General features: G+C 45.2%; 1 protein-coding gene across 1 annotated transcript in view; it reads right to left on the bottom strand.

Annotated features, from left to right (window-relative positions):
* The window catches only part of MDGA1 (MAM domain containing glycosylphosphatidylinositol anchor 1), a 142,736-nt gene that overhangs the window by 75,680 nt on the left and 50,575 nt on the right, over positions 1-16,481 (bottom strand). The window contains exons 4-7 of the mRNA XM_053974235.1: positions 12,863-13,059; positions 9,933-10,065; positions 4,957-5,226; positions 4,234-4,563 (exon numbers count right to left, since the gene is read on the bottom strand). Coding sequence (XP_053830210.1) covers positions 4,234-4,563; positions 4,957-5,226; positions 9,933-10,065; positions 12,863-13,059 — 930 coding nt within the window. The remainder of the gene's footprint in view (positions 1-4,233; positions 4,564-4,956; positions 5,227-9,932; positions 10,066-12,862; positions 13,060-16,481) is intronic.

Consider the following 16,481-nt stretch of genomic DNA (forward strand, 5'->3'; position numbering starts at 1 on the left):
GAATTGTAGTCTTTTGGCCAAAAATAGAAGTCATATCTGCTGAGGTATCTAGACACCTTATCCAGGTCAGATCAAAACCAAGACTTAAAGGATAAGTGCTTGTAGATCCCATCTCCAGCCTTCTCAGAGGTCCAAGATCCCTTTTTGTTCCTAAACCACAGCAGGGAGTAAGCTCTTTTTAAGTGTTTTTGCTTATTTTACTTTTATTATTTTTTTTGTTTTTATTGATGAATACACTGTTGTTGTAGTTTGACATGGAAGTGAATTTTTTTTCCAGGAAGTTGGGTCAAACCAATCAGTGGTCAGGTTTGGATATTGGCACCTGGAGTGACTACTGAAAGTATGGACACGTCTCTGAGAACACAGGGGGTTAAAAGCAAGAACTCCCAGGAAAACTGTCTCTTTGGTTCCGGTCGTCAGAGAGTGCAGACTGTCCCCTGCCCAGCCATAGGCTGGGTGGGGGAGGGGAAGCCATGCAGCCTTGTCCAGGTAGGCTGAGGGGGCTGAAGGTCTACAACCGGGCCAGCTCCCGTGGATGGAAGAGTGGAGAGAAACAGAGATGCCTTTGTCCCCCGCCCCGCAGAGGGAAAGAGATAGAGAGCCTGATGGCACCTGGAGATTTGCTGGCAGAAGAGAAGCAGAAAGGAGGGGGGATGATGCCCAGCGTGGGAGTCGAGAATACTGGGCAGAGATTTCAGCCATCCAGAGAGTCTGAACTTTTAACCCTTTCCAAGAAATGAAGGCTTTGTAAAATATTACTCCTCCTCGATTTGTAGTGGAAGAGAGACAGTCCGGGACCTAAGATGTTAGAAGAAGAAATATTTAAGTGGGAGGAGATGATAGAGTAGCTTTTGGCTGGACTTTTCTTGTTAGCCATAGACTGAACCAAATTCTCCTGCAATAGAGACTGCATTTTAGGGGGATGCAGTGGTGACCCAAGGAGACCTGCTTCAGCAACCACCAGCACAGGAATGGCAAGAACAGATAAAGCTGAAGAGGGAATAGTGATGCCCTCTGTCTTCAGGAAGAAGATGATCTCTGTTCCTAGACCCTTGGCCCCAGGAGAAAATAGGGGGGACTGTAGTCCCAAGATGAGAAGCTGAACTGTTGTCTCTTTTGGTCCATAGCAAAGCATCCTTAAAGGAGCCCTATGGGTAGTCTGTCCATGCACGGTGGTGAGAGCACTGTGACATGGAAAGGAGAGTGTCACACTGGCAGATTTTTGCCATGTGTGACATGGAAACACAAGAAGTGGCAATTGTGTTTCCTGAGGGGTCTATAGCGCAAGAAAGACTTCTCTCTCCCTTAATAGACTAAGTATTGATTATCTGAAAGGTAGTAATTTGATCAAAAATCCCAGGTAACGTTTCATAGTGGTTGTTTTAGAAATTAAGAAGAAGAGAGGTGTTTTAGAGGGTCTTCATCCTAAATTTAGTGCATGTGTCTTCTGTAGTAGTAGTTTAATAAAGTTTTTTTTTCTTTGTTATTAAGCTTAAGCCTGCTCTGCTCTGTTCCTGATAACATCTCACAGCATTTATTTGAGAAGATATATTTTCATAAGGGCACTAGCATTGCGCCAGTATCAAACCATGACAACTGTGAATTTCTCATACCAATAAACCTCTGGCTCATCTGAGTGAGAGAGAGTTCCAGCAACAATCACCCCTGGCATCCCTTCGAGGCTGGGAAGAGCTCACCCAGCAGAATTGCTGCCGAGCTGAGACTAGAGTTGGAAGCACAGTAACACTCAAAAGAAATATCCAGCTATCAACTGGCAATCAAAACTTTGCTGATAAGCAAAGCTTAAAAGAAATCCAGTGAATACAGGGTACAGAGATGTCAGTGGGAAGAGGTTGGCTGTTCACATCCCCAATTCCACCAAGAACCCAGGAAGGGGATTTTTGTGCTAAACCACACTTAATATTGACAATTTATTTGTGCTAGACTTTAGAGTCAACAGTTCAGCTGAGGTAAATATGGTCACAATCTTTTCTGAAAGCTCCTTTTTCAGCCCTTCCTGCTGACAGTGGCAACACTTGGATTGACACTTCCATAACTGCAAGGGCCATGTACTTCGTTTCCATTTAAATCAAAATATAGCACTACAGAAGCTGTAACAAGCTGGTCTGACCAGCATTAGCTCAATTCGCTCCAGCAAAGGAGAGTGTGCTATGGTAATTGTACATGTTACAGCCTGCAGCTCTTTATGAACAAATTTAGGGTGGATCCAGCCTAATCTCCCTCTGCAGTGACCTCCCTATGCAACACGGAGGCCACGTTTTCAATTTGCAGGTCTCCTGTGGGCTGGGGAATCTCATCACACCCTGTCCTGCATGGTGCGAAAAGACGGCAGCACTTTCAGTGCTAACGCTGCCGGCAGCCGCTCACCTGGTGAGCAGCAATTTTCTCCACAGGTAAAGTTGTAAATTGCATTTGAAGATTTTTTTTTTAATTAAAGCTATCACCTTGGAGCTGCTCAGTGGAGGCAGCCACTTTGATGAGCTCAGGCTTTGCTCAGTGGGGAAACATGGGGCCACTGCTGCTGTCCTCTTGCTCTGATCCTGTGGAGCAAGGTGTTTTGTATGAGGATCACAAGCTGGAGATGGCTTGTTCCTGATTATGGGGATGTTGCATGTTGGACAGCCTTGGCTGCTGCATGGAGAGCTGCTCCAGCAGGGATGGCTGTTTTCATTCTCTGGGACACAAAGCAGTCCTGCTGGCCCAGGCTGCCAAAGAGAGGCTTCAGAATGGCCCAGGCTGCCCTCCTTCCCTTCCTCATTGGCAGCATCCACACAGGCATATGGGACTCGCTCTCCTCCAGACAGGCACAGGGTGACCTGTCACCACAGACACTTCCTTTAAGACAGCAACTGGCTGGTGCTTGGACCAACACCTGCACTGTCAGACACTGCCAAGCCTCTTGGTGGAATCATCTCAAGTCTCCCAGCTCTTCACAGCCTCCCACCCTTGCAGTCTTAAACACAACTGCACTCTGCCATCTAGTGATCTTGGGCAAAAAGAATTGTTCCAGGTGGTATCAGCCATACAAGTTTGGGAAAGCCAATTTTGCACCAGGATTGGTGAGTTCCCCCAGTTTTGTTCCCTGTTGGTGTAACAGGGTTGGTGTCGGCTGGCATGGAGAGGTCCACAGAAAGGCTGTCCACAGAAAGGAAGGACCATTCTTCAGTGTTTAGTGGATCCATGGCACAGTCAGGGCTCAGTCTCCAGGCTGCCAACAAGAACTCGATGCAATCCTATCAGAAGCAGGCTGCCCCTAGTATTTCTAATGGGAGACAAGGGCTTCCCAAAGCACCAACAGTAGTTGCAAGCACTTTTTTTCTGGGGAGCTGAAGTGAGCAGCATCCAGAATCAAGAGTGAGATCATCCTGGTCTGTGGATCCAGCACAACCAGGAACTGAGAAGTAACATTCTGTGAAGGTGCAGGTTAAAGTCTGTGGGCAGCTCACTCCCCTGAGGAGTCTTCCATCAGATTACTAATGCAGTGCTTCTTTGTGCTGCACTTTTGGTCCTGGAAAGGCAGCACAATGACATGGATGTAATGGAGAGCACAGCTGGACCCACTGCTTCCGCAGAAACAGAAAGACAGCCCTGAGACTCTATATTTTAGTCCCCAGCATGACTGTCAAACACTGACATATTTGTCCAGTCCTCACTGGGCCATGGGGTGAAGCTCTGACCCTGATTTTAGGGGGGAGGCATTTATAACACTGGCACTCCTACAGAGAGGGCCCAAGACAGGCTGCATTTGCAATCCAACAAACATTAAAAGTCTTCACAGAAATTGTATCCTGCACACAATGCCAAAGAAATGAAAGAGCAGCTTTTTTTCTCTTTTACTCTCTTCTAAGCAAAGGAACACTTGAAATTTGCTGAAATACCACCACTTCTTCCTTCCTTCACAGTGTGGAGGTTTGTTTGAACAATTGCACTGTAAAGCTGTCTCTATAGCTGGAGTGCACTTTGGACTTTTCATAGGGAGAAAACATAAAGGAAGATCTACTTGGTACGTAATACATCTGACAGAGAAGTTGTAACTATTGCCCATCTCCAATCTGAGTCAAGCGCTTGCCTGAGGATGTAAGACCTTTCTCCACTACAGTCAAAACTAAATGCATGTGAAGTTCTTCAAAAAAGCCAGAGGCATGGGGCTGTGGGGCAGCCAGTGATGCCAAACACTCCTCTGGGGTCCCCACCCACCAGAGAGAGGCTCACCTGTCTCTGAGGAGATGTTCACCTCCACACTGAGGTCAGGAATGGGTGCTCCCTGGAAGGTAGCCACACATAGGTAGGTGCCATAGTCACTGAATCTCAGGTCAATAATTTCCAAGCTGCAGGTCACAGGTGGGAGCTCAGGGTCATTGCGGGTGATGAGCAACCGGTCTGAGAACCTGGCTGGTTTTCCGTTCTTGTACCACGAATAGACAACCTTCTCCTGGGGGACGGCATCTACATGGCATGAGAGCTTCAAGTCCTGGCCTAACTGGATGGTCTCGCTCTCTTTGATCACATCAGGAGTGATTTGGAATGTGGCATTCTTCATGGCTGAGATGAACAGAAGTGCAAAATTGGTTAGGGATATCAAAGTATCTTGCATGGGACAGGAAAACTGTTCTTTGCTTCTCAGGAAGGCAACATTTCCATGCAAAATCTGCCCAAAGACCTCTCCCGCTTATGTTCCCACAAAATGTCCCAAGGGTCTCACATCTGGCAGTCTGGGATCATCCAATTCAGGATAATGCTACAGCCTAGGATGAAGCTGCGAGCAATGCTTGCACAGCCATTGGTCTGGGAGCAGAGAAACTAGCACAGGCACTTCTCCAGAATATTAATTACTACTAAATATCACATTCACCCTCAGCTGTACAGGAACAGCCAGGAGGAATGCAATTCTCCCACTCCCTGAAAACACATGCTCAGAGAAAAGCAGCAACTTACACCGCACCAGCAGGTTCACAATCTTCTTTGCTGGGTTCCCCACATTGTTGATGGCCGTGCAGTTGTAATAGCCTGAGTCCTCCACGCGGATCCTCCAGATGGTGAGGTTGCCTCCTTGCGCAAGGCTGTTGGGAGGCATTGGGCCAGGAGAGTGGGACCAAACCACTTCTGGCTGTGGGTCACCGCCCGTCAGAGAGCACTGCATAGTGATGTTGTCACCAGGGTTGACCACCAGAGTCTCATTGACAGACAGCTTCAGAGCAGGTGGGGCTGGAAAAGCACAAAGAGGGACACTTCAGAGGCTGAGAAAGACCCATCCACTTGCCTCTGCACAGCTTCATACTTTTTATGATTTGTTCTTGTTGATGGCTGGTTTGAGTAGGGACAGCTGGAAAGATCTATGAATTGATTACAAATATGAGGTGTTTGTGAATCTAAAGCATGATCATTATCATGTCTTTGAATGAGAATGCTCCTCTTTTATGGCTAGGAAACTAAGCAGGCAGGACCTCACACTGCCCAGAAAACACTCTACCAGTAGTGCTTAGGACTGGGGCACAAAGCAACTATGACATTTTATCAGTGCCCAGTGCAGGTTCTCTATGGCTTTAGGATGCAGGTCAGAAGAAAAGCCCAATAAATCCACTCTGCACATATAGGGGTGGCAAACAGGCAACATTTGGCAGTGAAAAACCCAAGGCCTGAAGTTTCAGGCCACTGAAAACTGCAGCCAAGCATAAGGGCAATGGAAACCTTTGTAGCCTTGCCGGAGAGGTGAAGGAGAAAGGATAGCCTCAAAGGAGCCTGCTTGAACTCTACCACTGCTTGTGCTCAGGGACAGCTGGCATTAAACCACTCCTCTCATTCAGAGTTTCCATCCCAAGAAGCAAGCTTTAGGGAAGGTCTATCATTAAAAAAAGCTTTCCTCAGCTATCCCATGATACGCCTCTTTATCTCTCACACCCAACTAGGCATCTTTGAGAGGCAAAGGCTTTGCCAAGCAGATAGTCCTTGCAACTCAGAGACAGATATGGAGGACCAGGACCTGTCCGCACCTTAACAGACCATTAACAGCAGGTCTGAACCTGCTCTTAATCTCCTTCACCTCCTCAGGTGTTTAATATGCTTTTCAGTACACCTGGGTGCTATCACAATCAGAGCAACTCTCCTTCACATTCAGTTGAGCTGAGACTGATTCAAAGTGTCTAGACAACCTCTACTTTGAATGCCCTGGTACCTGTTTTTTGGTTTTATTATATTTTTGTAACCTTCTCACTACAGCCCCCTCCAGGAACTGATCCAAAATCCTTCCCCTTGTATCTTGTATTCTCCATTTCATTCCATGAAACATCTTTCAAAGTCTCTATGAGCACTACTGGCTCCATCCAGTCAGAGCTGAGAAAGTAGCAGTCCCCAGCAAAAAAAGCAGGCAGTACGTTTTAAGTAACAGCTATAATAATGCAAAATAAGACATTGTTCCATATTCATGAAGCCTGATTTAACAGCATCATTATTTCTGCCTCTTCTCTCCCTGGACACTGTGTTAATGAGCTGTGCTGGATTTGTGTTGGATCTCTGAATTACAGCCTATACAAACAAGGCAAGGAGGACTCTCCTCTCCTCAGCACCGGTGCCATGATTTAGTAGCAGAACTACTGCCATGCTGGGATATTGCTTTGGTGTACTGAATATAATGTCCTCTCTGGCCACTGCACATGCTATTTGTGTCAGAGGTGGCCAGCTATGCCTAAGGAAGAAGGTGGCTCTTCTGCTACCTGCACTGGCCATTTTGAGGCTAGTGGTTGGAGCCTTTGAATTTCGGGAGGCCACAGCCTGCACTCAAAGAGACTTTGTCAGGTCTCTTTGCAGGAGTCTTGTAAATAATGTGCAAGGGTTAATGCTTATTAAATAGCAAAGGAAGGATTTGCACATCCTCACCAAGCTCCAGATGGTTTCATGAGATAGTATGAACCCAGAAATGCAATAGCTCAACTCACCATGGTTGGGCAGGACACATTCCTGTCACTAACTCAGTGTAGCTGACCCCAAATAGCTGTTTCTGCCCTCGGACATTGAACTGGTCTCAGGTTTACAGTACACAAACTGGCAGATGCAGCATCTTGCCTGGGAATCTCCATCCATCCCTGTCAGAGACAGAGAAAGCCTGAGACCAGCCCATGTCCAGAGAGAAGGTGTCAGAGTTGGGGAGCACAAACCAGAGGTCCTGCACGCTCTGGTTAAGATTTAGGGCTCTTGCAGATTTAGGGTTGGATATGCAAGTATATGACCCACACTCATCTTGCCCAGCTCTGGGCAAGGCAACATGTGAAAAAGGTGACATGCCTTGCAAGCACTGCGTGAGGGCAGGCTGTGTGTGCATGCATGAATGAGGCAGGGAAACTGCAAATCTGCCACCTGCCACAGCTACAGGCAGCAAGCTCCCATGACATGCCCCAGAATGGAGCCTTGGCTGTGGCAGCCTGCGTGGGCTACCACACCCCATTCTCACTCCCACCAGCAGACAGAGGTTAACAGACTGCAGACATTGTTATGCAGGAGATGATTCTCATTTATTTGTAACCTGTGGCAATTCCTTTTGTTCTTGGCTCAGAAAACCTGCTGGTGGAGTCTGCCGAGCAGCAAGGGGACCATTAAAAACAAAGAATCACTTTCAATTCCCTTTGAAGTCCAATTTGCTGCAGTAAAACTGCAGGAGAATTAACCAGCTGGGCTGCTTAATTTTGCAGAAATTGAGGAAGGGGAAAAAGTCAGGCTGACCCTGCTGGAGCAGGAGATGGCAGCCTGGTGCTGAGCTGGTCCTGTGGCTATGTGGACCCAACCTGCTGCTCTGGAGTCAGGCAACAGCAGCCAAACAGAGAGGGAGCAGGGACATCTCCTTCTCACTAAGGCTGCAGACAAAGAACCCATTCCCTGCTGCAAGGCCCAAGTTGCTAAACAGAGCTTGTGAGAAGTCCATCTCCTAACCAGAGACTATGATCTGCCCAAAGGACACTGAGGAGCCAGCTGAGGAAAGGCAAATGAGCTGAGGAGATTCTCCTGGCCTGACCTGACCTACCAATTCACTACAAGGTCTGTAGTGCCTGGACTATAAATATTTAAGAGAGAGAAATTTCCAAGCATTTCAGCACCCTTTGGGCCCTTCTCAGTTATAAAGGCAAAGGCATCATGAGTGACGCTGCTCAGGATTCTGGGCACAGCCAGGTCTAGAGAAACTGTGAAAGCACAAGAGCAAGGGGAACAGAAAAGACCTAGGCAAAATAGGAGAGAATTAAAGAATTTCATTTAAATATTTCCTCACCTATGCACAATACTACCTACAGGGCAAGTAAGCCATATAATATTTCACATTAAATATAGCCATGCTATTTAACACAAACCCTGTTCACACTGCAATGCCAGCTTCATTTTCATTGCCAACTTTTAATACAATTTGCTAAGAACACATTTTCCATGGCCCCTTTGAGCTTGTAGTGCCAGGCTGCACTGCAACTATGTATAAATATTCATTTATAATTAAAAACAGGAGAAAAAACCCCTAGATAGATGTGCTTAAGAAGCTGGTGTAAATTGAGCCATATCGCTGACTTGTCATCAAGTACAACCTGAGAATATATTTTCCCCATTCACTTAGTACAGGGACTGGATTGAAATGAGGAGTAATTTCCCTGTGCTTCGGCTGGCAGGGGGAGTGGACATAAAGAGAAAATTTATTTTCTAACTCTTCAAAGGTAAAGGTACATAGGGAAGAAGAGCTGTGATGAACCTTTCTTGATGAAAGGTTCATGATGAGCCTTTCTTCATCATGAACAGAAGATAGGTTTTTAAAGGGAATATTTCAACATTTGCTACACTCTCATACTGAGAGAAATTCAGCTAATAGGGTGAGTTGTTCAAGACATGTTTAGAAATCTTACTACTTTTTTTCTGACATTAGCTATAATTCACTTTCTTAAGCTCATTATTTTTCTTCTTCCTACATAAAATGAGGCAACTATTGTTCAGCACATTGGAACTCAACTCAGATCAATAAACATAATTTAAACAGTATCAACAGTATTCTGTCAACAGTTAAAAACATCAAAAAAAGTTCTGTTTCCACTGTACAAAGATGACACAAGGGATGCAAACTGCTTTGTGTTACATTAGAGAGGTGAATAATTCAAACAGCTACAATGCCTTTCTCTCTGATCATGGAATACCCCAGGGCTGGAAGCAATTTCCTGACATTTACTTATTATTTGCAAATATTCAACACACATGGGGGCTTTACAGGTGGGGATTTTTTACTGTGTGTGTGGTTTTGGTTTGGGTTTTTTTAATGGACAGGTTGCAATCAAGTCCTTGCCAGTATTTGATACATGATACTCAGTTATCGTTCACTTATTGCACGTCAAGCAAGAGGCACCAAAGTGAATCTGCTCACAACTGGAGGTGCCCTCAAACACTGCCAGGATAAATATGAGTGTAAAATTTATTTATTGGGAAGGCACTGGAGGTGTATGCTTTCCACAAACACTGCCACCAGCGGAGCTCGTTACCTGGGAGGTGCCTAGAGCACAGCCTGGCAAACCAGGCTGGAGTCACACATGGATGAATTATTTGTAAGAACTCCTGCAGCACTCTAGACTGTATCAAATCTATTTTTAAAGTCACTTAGAATTATAAATAAATAAAACAGTGTATGAATTAAAAGCTACATAGTGCCTCAACGCCTACACCTAGTCTGTTTTAATGATCTCATGGCAGGCCTGGCCACATGCAGTGCTACAAGAAACTAGAGCAGCCCTGGCCACAAGACTTCTCTGTGAAGGATCTGTAATCCCAGCAGCCATGTAAATGAGGTCTAGGTGCTGCAGGCCCTGGACAGAGTGCTGTGTTATCCTCCTGGAGGAGTAATGGCTGTTGAGGAGGTGAAGGATCAGAGGGCTGCAGGGACCCTTCCTGTCCCCTCTTACCTGTGGTGTTTGTGAGCTGGAAGGTAATGGATTTGTCAGGGATACTGCAGACATTGCGGACAGACACCTGGCATGTGTAGCTGGCATAATCCTGAGGTCGAAGGTTCTTCAGCTTCAGGACTTTGGTTTCACCCTGGGATTTGGGAAAAATAGGGGCAAGAAAAGACACAGGTGTCCAAAGCACAGATCATCATTCCAAGCCCAAAGTTTACAGATTACCAGCAGCTCCCACGAAAACCTTAGGGAACTATGCAGATTTCAAGCCCCCCACAGCTCTATGTAAAGGAGACACAAAATGTTTGCAGTGGTCATTTCACCTCCAGGGTTTCACAAAACACCCAGCAAGTGACTGACATGACCTGAAAGCACTGCCAAACAGGTCTGGGCATGATTTCTCATCATCTGGTGCCAGAAACATCTTGTAGAACATGACAAACCTTAAGCATCTCAGAACAGACCCTGAGATCTAGCTCCAAGATGTCAGTAGGAACCCAAAGGAAGTCACTGGGATGCAACACTGCCAAACTAAAGTAAATCAGAGCAGATTGAGGCACTAATACTGGCCTAAATATGACAAGTTCAACAGTTATGCTCTAGAAATCTGCAGTACAGGAGGGAAAAAAATTCAGAGAAATACTCAGAGAACTTCCAAAACTTTCTGATCCCCCTTCTCCAGATTCTAATCTTATTTATGCTGATGTAAATCCAGAGTGACTGCAGAGACTTTGATAGCCTTTTCTCATTCTAAGGTAACAAATAAAATCACTGCCTGCACTCCATTAGTTACTGGCTTGTTTTAGAAACAGAATCAAGTTGTTACATTAACGACAGACGTGTTCTGTAGACTTTTATTTATGGAATGCAGAAAGCTCTGAGAATCATCCAACGGTTTGCACACCCTGCAACTCGTATGTCTTCTGCTGACAGTTTGTTACTGCTGTTCTCCTTGAGTTTGTCTAAATCTCTTTTGGAGAAACCATTCCATAACTGCCTGCAAGTGTGAGGAGGTGTCAGCATGACAAATCCTCCTGAGGACAACCTCAAGGGACTGGACAATGAGCTCAGGAATGCTAATATGCAGAGAACAAGGATGTGGAGTGAGTACATTAGAATAATAAAACCTAGGGCACTGATAACCCAAGAGAGTCCTGTCCCCTGAGAATTGTTGCTATGCCACACAAATTATGGCATTTACAATATGCATGTCATCTACATACTCACAGGGCTCCTGTTCATTGATTAGTGAATTTAGGTATATGGGTATAAACCCTCAGTGTAAGTAAGTTTTAAAAAGCTTCAACAGTGAAATCTTCACCTCATCTTTAATGTAAAAGCCTATTCAAACCTGACACTGACAGAGGTTTGTCTCTAAGACAACACTGCAAACTCCAGTGAAGGGTACTTTGTTAAACATTCCAGCCAGATTTTCCCCTTCTAACAGTGCTGCAGATGTGTGTTTTTGATAACTTCAACTCTTACCAACCCAAACTTACAGACTTATCTGGTGTTAAGGAGAGGACTGCAAGGGCATGCCTGTCTGAGCACAGCAGTCCCAACACCCTCTTTCAGAGCTGGGAATGACCCATCATGTCAGGAGCATTGCCTGACAGGAGCTGTAGCACGCTGGGTCATTTAAACATTAATGCTGCAACATGGTGAATTTTTGCCAGATGCTTTATTTAGCTAGAGAAAATATCCCAAGTCCTAAGACATACTCTCATTAGGCAATGTCTCCTGTTAATTACACTGAGCCTAGTGAAAACTGGAAGAGCTCATGGTGGCTTCCTCCAAGGCCAGGGATGTCCTAGTTGGGAGCCACACAGCACGCAGACAAAGCTGTCTTCAGGGCCAAACAGCAGTGCTGACCTACAGTGTTTCTGCAAATCTGCCACTAACCTGCAGCTTTCTCCTCCCTCCTCATCCCCCTGAATATTTCCATTTGGATGCCCATTTCCATGACCTACGGAGATGGTGTGTTTCAATAAAATATGAACATGACTACATTAACTTAAAGGTTGCCTGGGGCATTGCTCAGAAATCAAACTCAGCCAGAATGTGCTCTGGGCCCAGCTTTGGGAATGCAGGAAGGTGCTTGGGATGAAACAGGAGCCCTGGAGAGCTGCCCTTTCAGCCTTCCCTTCCCACCCATCCCTGCCATGTGCTCCCTAGCAGCCTTGCTGGAAGTACTGAGGCTGATTAGAATCTAAAGGACATTCAGCTCTCCAACCTCAGCTTAGGGTAACATGCCCAGAGCGCACTGGCAAAAAAAAAAGTTCCCTTCCATCTCCCATTGCATTGATTAATTACTGTGAAGTGGTGTTTACAGGGGAAACCTGGTTGTGCAGGGCAAGTCCAACACAGGCAAGCAGGAGAAGGAGAAAAGACATCTTGTCCCAGGACAAGTCAGGAAATGCCCAGGCATTGGGCTCCCCATTACTTGTGGCCATTAGAAAAACTCATGGATCCCACAGCAATGCCTGCCATTTGCTCACACTGCTAAACAGGAAGCCCTTCCCTGATATATGGAGCCTAGGCACTCAATTAAGAAAAAAAAAAAAAAAAAAAAAAAAAAAATTAGGAATGGGAGATAGAGGAAATCCAGTCTTGGGATTTTTCAAATTTTAGTCTCAGCCATCCAACAGATGCATAACCTCAGTAGGGGAGCTGTGTCACTGCTCTCAGGGACAGTGATAAAAAGGGAAAGGTCCTCCTAGGCCACACTCCCTCCTACTGCTCTGCTCCTCTTGTACCCTGGGAACGTGCATGCAGAAGGAAGGTCTACCAGCCCTCCTGGAGGCAGCACTCCTTGCAGTGGCCTGCACCTTCTCCCCAGCATCCTAATCCATGCAGGCAAGGAAACACCACCCACTACAGTGCCCTGCATCAGCAAGACACTCAACACAAGTTGGCAGAGCTTTGCTTATTTTCACCTGTGTGTAAAGGGGTTCATAGATGTCCACACCATTGTCCTGACTGTGAGAAAGTGTTTCAGCTCCCCGTTTCCAGATGAAGCGAGCTGGGGGGTTGGAGTTGACCGTGCAGCGGAGGAAGACAGTCTTCTCCTGGTAGAAGCTGCCACGTACATCACTGATGGTCTGGTGAACGGTGAGAACAGGTTCATCTAGATCTGGAAGGGAGGTAAGGAAGGTCGCAGCCGTTGTTAGCAAAGCTTGGTCTGCGTGTACAACCTGCAGATCAGATGATGCTCCAGGTACCACTGAGGAGAGGGGAAGGTCCCACACATCTGGCTGATGACAACTGCTGATTTAAGAGCAGTTTTACTACCTGAGGGCAGGTAGTACAACCAATATCTAAAGGGAACACAGAGGAGAAACCAGAATTCTCCCGCTCACCACACAAACCTCCAGATAATAGAAAGTCTCTGGTTTGCAGAGCCTCATGCAGTCCTCAAAAAAACCCACCTGCCGGCCACATGTATCTCAGAGCAGTGGGCTGCCTCATATTCCTCAGTGAATCCCCCTACAGAAAATCACTACTTTCTACTTCAGTGAGAGGTCAAAAGGATCCCAGGAAGCTCTGTTCCATCATGATTTCTCCATCTTCTAGTTCCTAAATCTCTCCTGAAATCATGGGGCTAAGCCCAGGGCTGTGAGATGTTCATACAAATGACATGACAAACCTTCAAGACAAGGAATGAAAGTAAAAAATCAGGACAAGATCAAGGAGCTGAGTTAGAAAGTCATCTAGACAGAGCAAATCTCGTGAGGAATCACAGTAATATGAGATGCAAAACACTGTAATAGGTATGCATAATTTCTCTCTCTTCCTATTAAATATCCTCCGTGTATTTTCTTCAAAGTCTTTATCAACTATCCTTTGGCAACTTCTAGTCACTGCAACACCATTACCCCTCCCTAAACAGATCAGATTCTGTCGCCCTATTCTTTTGAGAGTTTTAAAGTTGTTCTAAAAGTTCCTATGCCTTCTGATATTTACATATTTCAACTGAATTTTCTCATGCATGTTCATATAAATAATGATTGTTTTGCATTCTTCTTTGTGGGTGGAGAGAATTGATGGACTGTTGGCTTGACCAGTGTGGTTAGAGAGGTGGCAGTTTCACCCTCCCAATCCACTGTCATTCTTGGTATTGTATATATAGTGGAGCCAGAAAATAAAGTTTACTTTTTTGAGTTCTTTGTCTTTCCTTTTACATCTAACTTGCTTCTGTGAGTTATTTCGTGTCACAATGTGACAAGATTCTTTTGTTCTCTTTCTTTACAGAAGCTGCTCCTTTCAATTCCCTTATTGTACCTGCACCAGACACGCAGCCACTTTGACTGAATCAATGGTTATCAGTGGCTATGCTTGCAAGGACAGAAGCAATAGCCCTGCAGGAAGAGGATTTTCTCCATCCACACAGAGCATACTGACCCCCACAGTTGTCCACCTGCTAAAAAGGGATGATTTTCTCAGAAGCTGCAGCAGGTATCAATGTTTGAATATCAAGGTAGTAGCATGGGGGACACCTCAGAGGCAGTGGATCTTTCTCCTCACAAAATCACTTTGAGGTTAAATGTAAAGATCCTTTTTGACAAGAATTGGCCCTCTAAAATGGAAATCAGTCCCTGTGTCTTTAAGTATCTCTATAAGACACATTTTGAGCTCAAGTTGAAGCAATTCTGTATTTTCAGGAGCACTATGACCTCATCTTCAGCTGCAAGGAAACCAAGGTACTAGTACCCAGGATCCTCTTGTTCTGCCATCATGATCCTCTGCACATGCTTAATGTCTTCATCACCTCCTGCCCTCCCATGCCACCTAACTTTCACAATATTTTATTTTACAGATTTGTAAGTCTGTAGATCTGACTTCCAGAAAGAAAGAGGGAAGCAGGGTTGAGTTTCTGCTAACATGTCATCCAAACATTGTATGCTCTCTGTTGAATCACAAGTGTCAACTTGTGGGTTTGCATCTTTTAATGAGCTGTATGCTTACCAGACAGCAATTGTTATGCAACCTGAAATTTGTCCGCTTGACCATAGCTCAGAGATGAGTAGAGCCATTAATGGAATAATGACACAACACAAAATATATCCCAGAAAAAAAAAAAAACTCCATCAACCAAAAAACACCCATGACTGAAGAAAAACATATGTAGATGGAAAAAAAAGTCTCCTCTCCATACAGTGCTGTCTTCATGTGGCCAGAGGATGACTGAACATAAAATTATTTTGGACCAGGATCTTAAACACAACCTCTCCTCTTTTCCTCCTTCCTTGTCTTTAATCTTACTTTATTTGTTCAAACTTCACATGAGTGACTCTGTAGCTACCATCCTTCTGAGACTGTTTCTCAGCACGTAAAACACTTCCCTTACTAACTGAAGAAGCAGCTCACCATTCTAGTCTCATGGCTCCCAGCTACTCCCCACACAGAAAACAATGCCTTCTTTTTGGTTGCTAAAACTTTCCTCCTTTGAATTCTTCAGCCCTCTTTTGTAGAAGTCAGCTCTAGGTCTAGCCCTCTTGAGAAAAGCTAAAATAAGACCTAGAATGTGTATGTCCTTGATGTACGAGTAATGCCACTGATGTCAGTGAGCTGCTCCAATGATAAATTTGGCCCAAGGCTGTTCATGGAGATGATCACATGGGATGTTTCATGCACAATAAAAGCTTGTAAACATTCATTCTTTTCTTTTCCTTACCTCCTCTATCTCCCACATGGAAATACTCAGAAAAGCAGCTGCCTCTCTGCCAGTATCTAAACCAATACTTTTAAGCCTCACTGATGCGCACTTGGGGCAGAGGAATATTATGCTACATGGGTTAATGTTTCCAGTTTAATATCCTCTTGGCAGCAACGATGCTCTCTGCACAACTCCACTGACAAACACTAAAAGTATGACTGAAGACTAGCAGCAGCTGTCAAGGACACCAAGGTACACATGAGAGTGATTACTTACCTCTAACTACAAAATGGGATGCAGGAAAAGAAGGGGTTTGTTTTCAAATTCTAGTTTATTCAGCTGAAGTTTGCCTGGGTGAGCATTCAACAAAAACTGTGGCTTTTCCCATGTGTTCCCTTGCACCTACTGCAAATACTAGCAGAAAATTGTCTCTCCTTCCCAAAAACCAAGTGAGCAGAACAGAGGTGCAGTACCAAGTCCATCTGCAGAGTAGATGTTAGTATGAGAAAGCCCTTGGCCACTCCATTAGCCCCACAGTTCTACAGGTCAGAGCTGCATGAGGGACCATGGGATGCTACATCACTCTAGATCCAGCCTGCACTGCAGGAGCACCCTTAGGGCATGAAGAGATTCATGGCACAGTCGTGTTCCTAGAGACACAGGCCCTGGCAAGGTGTCACACTAAACCTTGAGAAAACCAAGTATCCTTTGCAATGGAGAGTTATCATACACCTCCACTACACACAGGAGAAGAAACAGGCAGAGAAGCCAAGCAGATCTAGGGTGGGTGCCAGAACTTCTCTAAACAAAGTGATGCGATGCCAATGAAAAAACACTCATCCTATCCACAGTGGCTGCTCTTGAAGCAATCCATTTCCACAGCCTAGACAGGATAGTAC

This window comes from Vidua macroura, chromosome 3, assembly GCF_024509145.1.
Source record: "Vidua macroura isolate BioBank_ID:100142 chromosome 3, ASM2450914v1, whole genome shotgun sequence".
Lineage (NCBI taxonomy): Eukaryota > Metazoa > Chordata > Aves > Passeriformes > Viduidae > Vidua > Vidua macroura.